The sequence below is a fragment of the Chroicocephalus ridibundus genome, chromosome 2 (assembly GCF_963924245.1).
Source record: "Chroicocephalus ridibundus chromosome 2, bChrRid1.1, whole genome shotgun sequence".
NCBI classification, from domain to species: Eukaryota; Metazoa; Chordata; class Aves; order Charadriiformes; family Laridae; genus Chroicocephalus; species Chroicocephalus ridibundus.
The window spans coordinates 50,907,485-50,917,741 of NC_086285.1; the positions used below are offsets into that span (position 1 = coordinate 50,907,485).

Genomic DNA, 10,257 nt, shown 5'->3' on the forward strand with positions numbered 1-10,257 from the left:
CTTGCTTTTTTTGATCTGGTCTTCTGGAAGGTGTCTTACTGCTTCTGTATTAAGTACTTTTTGCTGGTTTATTGATAGCTCGCTAGAGGAAAAAAGGGAAATAAAACTCTGAAATGTCTATACAAATGAAATGCATGGAACTGATTGAAGGCAGTAAAATTAAAACCAGAAGAAATGATCCTTTAGAAAATCAAGAGTTAATCACCAGAAATAATCTAGTTTTATTCTGGTTTCAATACATTTTCTAGTTGTCTTAAGCTATTTTCATATTTATACACACACACAGATAGTTACATATATATACACACAAGCATACACTCAATATCTTATGATATTAAAGTGGTGGACGACAGCCGACTAATTTGTTTTTGAAAAGCAGAATAAATGCACTAGCAAACTTCACTGGAATGGCAGGTACTGGGCACTTTAATAATATAATGCCTATAACTGGATCAATATGTAAAAATATGCTAGCATGGAGTCTGAAAGTATTGGTTGCATGTGGTTTGGTTTTTTTCTTCTTCACTAGTTTTATAATGAGCTGACAGAATTCCTGCTGAAATTCCAAAACAAATGCAGTGACATTGTCTTTGCTCGCAAGACTGAAAGAGATGAACTGCTCAAGTAAGACTTCAATATTTTGTTTAAGCATTGTAGAAATTAATCTTTGGGGACATGTTTCTCATGAAATGAGAAAGGAAGAATAGGTGTGTTAAGACTATCACCTCCTTTTTGCCTCTAATGCTAACCCCACTCTCCCGTTCCCTGAAAAACTAGGGAAGTTGATAGGAGAAATAAATGGAAAAATCTACTTTTAAGCCTGCTCTGCTGTTCCTATATACAGTTCAGCATGAAACTGTTTCACCTTATCATGATTTCACTCTCAGTTCTTTTTGGCATGCGTTTGTTAATGATTTTATTTTATTCTTTCCTTTGAGGAACTTCTGATTCCTGTAGCTTGCTCCTGCAGTCATTTTGGTTTAAGAAATTAGATAAATGCTTCAGCATCTGACTGCCTTCCATGTGCCCAGTGTGGTGGTGGGAAAAACATTGCTATTCCACCTCTGATCTGTAGTCTGATCTGGTCTGATATTTTACCATTGTTCAGATATGTGGGTTGCCCACACTGCAGGGGAGAGAAGCAGATTTTGTCCTTTATGTGAAGGAAAGTGTCTGATGTCATTGTCTCTCACATGTGATGAGGCTAGCATAGTAAGCTTCAGACATGATTTTTAGGCTCTCCTCTTAAGAGGAAAGCATAACTGAAAAGGGTTGCCTTTTAATTGGTTTTCTTTAGCAAAGCGCATGCATAGCCTTTATAAAAAGGGCTAGTTGTTACTAAAGTTTTGGTTGGTGAAACTGCAGTTGTTCTATGCACATACCATGTTTTGAATGGGATGCTCAGCCTTCAAATTTTACCTTTCCTAACTTCGTCCTTTGTAGAACAATTCTTCTTCAGTTGGGCATTGTGCTTGTAAATTAATTCTTAGTAACTGTATATAACCCCTTCCACCTCTCTTCCACTGCTTACATTCATGTAATTTGGAAGCTGTGCGCTACCTAACCAAAGCTTAGATCTGAATATCTCGCATCTCTAATATGTTAACATTCAGTATGAAAGCTGTAGGCTTAGTGTTGATATAACATTCAGCTAAATCTTGCCATGCTATCTTTTACTGCCTCACGTATTAACTGTTTGCTCAAATGAAACCCTGTTAAGGTTAGGGGCAATGATCAGATTTGGGATATTTGGAGTATACGTCCACAAAATGTATTTCTCGGTGCACCCAGCCCACGGTTTGAGTAAATAAAATGTGCATTTGCCCCTTCCCCGTGCCCCCCCTACCCCCCTCAACTGCAATAAAATTATTGACAGTGGGATTCATCTTCACTTAGTGAAAAGAAATTTATTTAGAACTAGAGATTTTTTTTTTTTCCCCACATAAAGATTGCCCACTGGAGAATTGGTTTTAATAGTGTTTTAAGCTTCACGTTTAATGCATTTGGTCACTTTGTGGTAAAAATGTACTTCACTCTGAATGGTACCACTGTTCTGTAAGCCATTGGTCTTTGCAATGTGATTTTTAAGAAGAAAATAGTTATTTCCATCCCTTATGTCATCTTTTAAGATGTGAAGTTTTGGGTTTGTTAGTTTCAGTATAATAGTGTTGAATAGTTATTCCACTATCTGTGAGAAATAGTTTGAGATATACATATGCATATGTAACAGAGCATCAAGACAGTATTTCCAGCTTTTTCTCCATCATTCCTTTTCACTGCAGAGATAACTGCAAGGACAGTTCTCTTGGGGAATTTTTGTGTCAGTCTTGTTTTTTGCACCAAGTTTCTGCAAAAGTTGCCACTTTTGTTGTCGTCCTTTGGAGCTCACCTCTGCATACTATGTAGTAGGAGCCTGTAGTTTTCTTGCTAGCTAGACTGTATTCCTTTGTCAGTCTCCCCTGTCTTCTATTTCAGAATGCCAGGTATCAAATTCTAGCTGTTACATATTGCTCACGTGTCATTTTTACGCAAAATTGTCTGAAATATTAAATGCTTCGTCAAGTCTCTGAAGAACCTGCCCAATCTCAAATATTGAACCTTTGCATTGAGAAACGTACTACATACCTCTGAATATGTAACTTAAAACTGCTTCCTTGCAGTCTTTGTGGCAAGCTGACTGTAAAATTATGCTGCTTAATGGCAGCTTGTAGTACAGCATGAGACCAAAGCCTCCTTGTGTCTTACCAAAGTATCTTACCAAGAATAATTTGAACACTAGATGTCACAGAATAGAGAACTTGAAAGCTCATGTGCTGAGCCATTCAGATTTTTGCCAGGGTTTTTTTGATAGTTATGCTTACCCAGATATAAATAATATTGCAGACTTTCTAGTGGACTCTTTTTTTTTTTTATTTTTTTTAAACAGTTCTGTTACATGTATGGTATTTGCATGCAATATTATTTAATTTAGGGCAATCTACAAGCAATACAACATTGCTTTTCTTCTGTATTTGAGCATCTGTTTACATGTCAAAATTACTGAAACTTAGTTTTATCCTTTTTCATTGCCTTGAGGTTTCCTTATGTTCTTAGGAAAGCTTCCAAGTTGCTATATGTTCTGACTATTTTATATTTTCTGATCCCAAAGCTTTTGGCTAGTTCAGTGATCCATAGCCAGTATTGAGTTGCAACATAAAGACATTATTAGAAGATAACCGTAACAGTTAATCAGAGGGTTGGCTAGAGGATTGTTTCTGTGGAATTGATTTGGACTCCAAATTTAGTTTGAGCTAGCTCAGTGATCATGCTTTAAATACTAGATTTACTCTGTTACATCTTTTTAGCTTAGCTTGCTGAAGCGTATAACAAACAATTCTTAAACTAAGCTGTATGTTTGCTTGTTTGCTTTTTTTTTTATAGAGACTTGCAGCAAAGCATTGCTAGGGAACCCAGTGCTCCTTCTATTCCTCTGCCTACGTATCAGACCACATCAGCCGGAGGAAGTAAGCCTGCTGCATCCTCGACTCCTACTCCAGCACCCAGAACCATGGTGGTAAATATATGCTATGGAATTAGCGGGTTAGAAATTAGAAGGTCCACACTTTAAAGATTAAAGATCAGTCCAAACTGATCTTTAATTTGTGTATATCACTCCTTAATATGTTAAGGTGTATTTGGAAATGTGTTGAAGTGAAATAGAGCACAAGGTCTACTAAAGACTTTGCAGAGAGATGTATTATGTACTCTTGGTGTTCATAATTTATAGATTTGAAATGGAAAGCTTATTGCTTTTTAGATGCTTTGAATTATTATCTGTATAGACTAAATATAGAATGTCTGTTTAAAATGAAAATAAAACCAAAAATCAACAAATCGTATAACCACAGCTTTTGATTCCAAGACTTTCAGAAAGAAGCTCTAGCTTAATTCACTTTCTCTTGTTAGGGGACTAAACCGCAGCCACCAGCACGGCCACCACCACCAGTGATTTCTGCAGCAAGCAGTTCCTCTTCTGCATCAGCACCCTCTGGAACAGCTGCAGCTCCTGCTGCAGCTCCTGCTGCTGCTCCTGCTCCTGCTCCAGGAGCCAGTGCACCTGCAGCAAGCACTGCACCTCCACAGGCACAGGGACCTCCTTACCCAACTTATCCAGGTTACCCAGGGTAAGCTACGGGAGTACTAAAGCAGTTCTTTATCCTGTTACCTAAAAGCACTTGTTTGTTGCATGTGACATTTTAAAATCAGTTATTGTTATAATTGAAGATGTGTTTAGTGTTTGAGGCAAGGTGACTTTTTTTTTTTTAATCATGTAGTTCTTGTTGGGAATCATTTCCTGGCACAATTTGTGGGAGGGTTCATTTTAAGTTTTTGTAGTTCGGTTTTTTTAAAGGAGAAGGGAGATAGGACAACAGTTCCTAACTGTGGTTTGTAGACTGACAGCCCTTGCATAATCAGTTGGTGTTGCTTATCTCAAAAGTGTTGGCATATCTCATTTTTCAAATATTGGTATCTTGCTAAAGATGATGAAAAATACAGAAAAGACCCAATTGAGTAGAGTGCTTTCTTCTGATGTCTTTTTTTTTTTTTTTCCCCCCATCTTTCTGGAGTCATCACGAGGAACTGAAAGCAGCTGCTCTCTTCTTCAGTAGTAGGCTCAGCAAATGTTAAAATATGTACGATGATATTAAACATAAGAGAATCAATTTAGATCAGTTCTGGTTCAGCAGGCTGCCTTTAGTCCACCTTCTGTCTACATTTCTGTTCCACGCATTATGATTTTTTTCCGTGTTTGATCCTTGAAAGTTACGACCCTTTCTGCTGCACAGAAAGGAAAATGAAAGGAAAGCATTTGTAGTGATTGCATGTCTTTTTGTATCTATTAATGAGTTGTTATTTTCAAATTATTGTCATCACTGTTTTGCAACTAAAGTATTATTTTTTTTTCCCCACCCCCCCACAGGTATTGCCCGATGCCAATGCCATTGGCCTATAATTCATACATGTATGGTCAATATAATCTGCCATATGCACCCGCACCTGTGTTTCAAAACCCTGGACAAGCACCATATCCGGCACCTCAACAACCTGGATACCCTTTTCCTCAACAGCCTTTTTATCCTCAGCAATAATGTATCTGCAAGGAAGCTCTGCTTGTTAAAATTTGGGAGAAATTGGCAATAAGCATACTAAAAGTTTTAGCTTCAGTTAATGTACCATACTGAACTGTATGCAGTCTGTAACTCCTGTTTATTGTTAACCGCTCAAAAATGTCTAGATCAGTTTTTGATTACACTAAACACTCCGAAAGATCTGTTGCAGTGGTTTAGACTGTAGACTAATGCCGGCATTAGATCCTAATTCAGTGGTCTTGAAGCTGTGTGCACTACATGTTGGCTAGACCAAAATATTTCTTTGCAAAAATCCTATAAGTAACAAATGGGTTCAGATGAGAAAAAGTACAGCAGTGCGTGCACTGGATGTGTTATATTCTACAGAACCATACAGCATTTCCTTCTATACTCCATTGGTTTGTATTTTTTTGAGTTTAGTTAAAATATGCTATTTTGTCTAATAATCAAGGCCTTGTAAATCATTGTTAAAAAAAAAAATAAATTCCTTAAGAATGGTTTAAATACTTGGCATTCTCATTACCGGATAAATGTGTTTTGTGTGTCTGTAGATTCTTTCATTTGTCCCTTGACTTGCTTAACATAAAGATAACTTCTCAAATGTTTAGCCTTACAACTGAATTTCCACCTCTCTTCCTTGATTCTGTATTTTTGTGACAGAATCTATAATTAACCATTTAAATGTCGGTAGAGAAAGTCTTGCAGGTAGAATTTTCCTGTAACTTTGAAGTGTATTTGAGTAAAATATGTTCATTACAGTTTTAAAAGAATAATTACCCTCATCTTCATAATACTTTGTAAAAGAAGGAAGATCAGGGCCCCTCTTACAGGACCAGTGACTGGTTGGTCTAACCCATGTTTTTCCAAAGAAATGTTGATTGGAAATGTGTTATGGCTCAAAATAGGGCAACAACTGATTGTTGGGGCTTTTCAGATTGTTTTAAAATGATCGCTTTTTTCCCTTGAAAAAAATCAATGTGTTCCCTCAGGGAGTTTGTTATCAGTGGAGAAACTTTTTTTTTTGTGGGGAAAAAAAATAATCTTGTAAATTAAAGCAGATTGAATGTTTACTTTTAGATCCATCTTCTCAAGGGATTAATAGCCTTGCACTACATTTTACAGTAGATAGTGAAGAATATAAGTTTGTGGTTAATGGCTTCTACCAAATATTTACTAACCATCTTTCAGTCTTTTTTTTTTTTTTAAACATGTTTGTCAAGTGAGGGACTCTCTGTTCCTTTAGCCCTTGACATGAGTTACTTAGTTCTGTGGGACAATTAATTTCCAGAGTGCTTCATTCAAGACGTTCTGGCCTTATAGAATAGCTCTCACAATACCTATGTTAAATGTTACTGCTTTGTTTTTCTATTTAAGTGCCTGATTAAAATACTGAGGTATATTTTAATGTAGGGGTTTAGAGGGTGCCAGTTATTGTAGCATCTGGGTGGAAACCTCATTGGGTCTTGAATATTCTTCCTCATAAAGAAAGCAGTGTACGTATCCACATGAGCTCCTTCCTTTCTGTCTCAAGTTCTTCTTGCTGTGCGATCACTCCAATTTACTTTGTAAACACTACTTGTCTTTAATACTCCCCAGCCCCCATAGAAAATAAATAACAACTAGATAAAAATAAGCATCCCTCGTAGAACATGAATATCTAATTCTAAACTAATTTATTAAGCCTGTAGAAGCTCAGTGGTGTGGGGGAACAGGATGAAGTAAGGGAATACAGCACCATAGATACAACTGTGCACAAGGACAAGTGCTTTGCATTTCTTAATAAACATTGCTGAATGGGGTGGCACGGGAACCTCCAATATTCTTCCCCTGATGAGAATACACAAGAGGCAAGGAAGGACAGTGAGAAAAAGCCAGGAAGATAACTGTTTGGAAACAACAATCAGAACCTGATTTTACTCTAACTGGAAAAGCAGTAGTTTTCCACTAATTTCACTGTGTCGATGTGAGCAAGTGCAAGTTGAATGCAACCTTTTAAGTTCTATATTTCTAGTACTCTATGGCCTGTAGATTTTTCAGTTCGCACATTAGATGCATTTGAGTATTTGTGTAAGTTTGTTTCTAGTGCCTCAATTTATAAAACTTATTTTAATGCTGTATAAAAATGTAACTTGGTTCAACGTAAAGATTCCTACAACTGAAATTTCCTTTTAAGACTTCGTAGATCTGGAATCATGGTTAAATATTTTTTTTTTTCCGAGTGGTGTTACTGCTTGCTTTAGTCTGCTATTATTTGAATATGTATAGAAATCTATGCATTACATTCAGCGTTCACATGATCGGTTTTCTCTTTTTTTTTTTTTTCCTAAAACCAGAAAAATCCGGAGACATGTATGTATCTGCTTTTAAGCATGCAGCTGTCATGACTTTGGTTGAAATGTTATCTTGTTCTTCTATAGGTTATTAAAAAAAAAAAAAATCAGTTAGAAAACCCTGATTTCATGGCTTTTCTCTTGAGTGTTATTTTGCAAAGGATGGAAATAAGTTATGGGCTTCCAAGTAGGTTTGTGGTGAAAGCACTCAGCATGTGGTACTATATGGTACAGCTCTCTTGTAACAGCCGTGTTTACATCCTGGTAGTTGTGTTTATTTCCAAAGCCGATGGGAGTGTATTTCCCTTTGATTATATGAAAAGGAAATGGTCAGGTCCTTCTGCCTTCAGAAACTTTGATTCCAAGTTTGTTTTCATGAACTCATGTTAGACTGGGGTTTGTGGGTTTGTGTGACTCCCAGCAGCTGGGGTAGGCCAGGCAAACTTTTCCCAGCAGATAAAAGGCCCCCTTCAGCACTCCAAGAAGCTGAGGGTTTTTTTAATACACCACCCCACCCCCCCCATGCCCCAAAAAAGACTGATACCGTGCTTTTTGCAATTGCTGTGTTGGAGACAAACATTTACAATCATGTCCTCTCAGAGACTTTGAAGTCAAGCATTTATTTTGTCTTGCAAAAAAAAAAAGCTTTCAATGCAATTAATGAGAAAAGCAAGTTTTATGAAGCAAACTAATTACAGATCATTGGTGAAGTACCAAACTACTGCAGAGCTAGTAGGTCTTTCCTCAGTTGTTTGTTTTTTTTTTTTTTTTTTTTTTTTTCTTTTTAATACGGTTTCAGACCACATGAAAAAGTGTCCTCTTTCCTGACCGCTAATTTGACACTGCCAGGTAATGATGGTTCTTTCACTATCGTCCCGAATAGGATGTCGGATTATTTTGAATGCTTTTAGGGCTCATCTGTGGGCTCTGGTCTGAAGTACGCTGAACGTAGGCCTTTGCTATTTCAAAGTACCTTGAGGCAGTGTTTGGACCTTGATGTTCTGAAATTACATTACTCATTGCCAGGTAGCTGAAAATGGCAAGAAAATTCTTCGGAGAGCAATTTTTTTTTCCTTGTGTTGGCTGAGAGATGCACTTTTTTGTTACTAAAATGTGTTGGGTTCTGAAGTGACTTGCCTCCCAGAACTTGTTTTCTAGCACACGTTTATCCTGATGGAACATTAAAAGAGACTAATCTGAGTGATTGTGGGTTTAAGTTTTGGTTGTGTACTATAGGATGAAGCTACCTGAATTTTCAAGACTTCACTATGTTTAGTTTAAAAGAAACTGTTTTGAAAGCTCTAGCTCTTGAAAAGATGAGCTATTACAGCAGAGCAAGTCTCAAAATTGCTTTTTTGTATTGTTTGTGGGGAGGATTTGGGGCTTTTTTTTTGTTGTTGTTGTTGTTACTTTTGACTAGCATTAGCCAACCTGCTAGCTTTTTGGATTTTTTTTATGACTTTTGGAAGTTATATTTAAAAATTTTTTTTTAAGGTGGTTTTTTTTAAGGCTTTTTTTTTTTTTTTTTTTAAGGAGTGGGGTTTTTTAAGTTTGTTTTTTTTTTTTTTTTAAGGTGATATTTAACTTTGACCCCAAATAACATGTGTGCTTTGACCTCAAGTGTCCTTTGACCTATGGCAAAGGCCGGGCTGGACTCACTCTGGAAATCTGCCTGAGAAAGTAACCTTTGACCTCAGGTAACCTTTGACCTCAAGTAACCGTTTCCCCCTGACACCGCCTGGCCTGGGCTCACTCAGGAAATCCACCTTTCAATTTTTTGGGGAGAAGCAGCGTTGCGTGATGCAGGCAGGAGGAGCGAGCAGGGGGTGTTGTAGGAGGAACAGGGGGCAAATGGCTTCCTGGGGCGCAGCCTTGCTCCGGCCTCTCCCGCCCCGCTGCCATCAGGCATCCAGCGGCGGGACACCCCTCCGCCTTCAGGGCAGGCGGCCCCTTCCCCTGCGGGGTGTGGGGGGGGGAGTTATCTCTGCGAAAGAGCTGTGGGGACTTGGGCTGCCCCTCGCTTCCTTATATCTGGCGCTGGAGCGACTGTGTTGAAACGCAGAGGTTTTCGCAGTTAAAGAGTATCCTCAGACAGTATCTTGTATCCGGAATGTTCCTCCCAGTCAAGGAGCAATTTAAGCAAGAAGGATTTTCAAGGCAAACAATACCCTCCTGAACACGGTGACTCCGCAGTGGGACATGCCAAACCCCGCTCTACGTTGGCCGGTGCGGTGCTTACGGATATTTGCATTTTTCTGGGGTTTGCCATCATTCTGCCCGCTTTTCGGCACATGACAGTGAGCGTGCGCATAGCACACTACGGTCTCAATGTAAGCTACCTTACAACTGCAGAATTAACAACAGTGCTGTCTCTGTGAAGATAACGTGTTACGGTTTGAGGAACCCACAACAACTTATTGTCATTTAGACAATTATTCTACCACCCAATGACCCCTCCCCACCCTGGAAGGGGAATCTGGGAAAAACAAGGAAACCTGAGGGTTGAAATATAAACAGATTTACTAGAATAAGATTAAAAAACATTAATAACACTAAAGAACCAATCTTGTTCCTGATACCAATATAAAATACACCAGGCTTATACTCAGCCCATTCTATCAGCAGGAGCTGTGCACTCCCAGCCGCGGGCAGCAAATGCTGGACACTGCAAGGGCTACGGCTTCGGGAGGAAGGGAAGGGCTCAGGGGTCTGGCGCTGGGGCGAGGAGTTCTCAGGATCGCAGCCATCAAGGCAGAGAGAGAACTCCTCAGCAAACTTTTTCTAATTTATACTGCGTG

At 38.5% G+C, this 10,257-nt stretch overlaps 1 protein-coding gene across 4 annotated transcripts in view; it reads left to right on the forward strand.

Moving 5' to 3' along the window:
• PDCD6IP (programmed cell death 6 interacting protein) overlaps positions 1 to 7,459 on the forward strand; it is a 34,504-nt gene extending 27,045 nt beyond the window's left edge. For 2 of the 4 annotated variants that reach the window (XM_063325456.1, XM_063325458.1), the window contains exons 15-18: positions 530 to 624; positions 3,421 to 3,553; positions 3,946 to 4,163; positions 4,961 to 7,459. In XM_063325456.1, coding sequence (XP_063181526.1) covers positions 530 to 624; positions 3,421 to 3,553; positions 3,946 to 4,163; positions 4,961 to 5,129 — 615 coding nt within the window. In that variant the 3' untranslated portion in view covers positions 5,130 to 7,459. The remainder of the gene's footprint in view (positions 1 to 529; positions 625 to 3,420; positions 3,554 to 3,945; positions 4,164 to 4,960) is intronic. The other 2 variants (XM_063325457.1, XM_063325459.1) reach the window with 1 other exon arrangement.
• Positions 7,460 to 10,257: the final 2,798 nt, after the last annotated feature.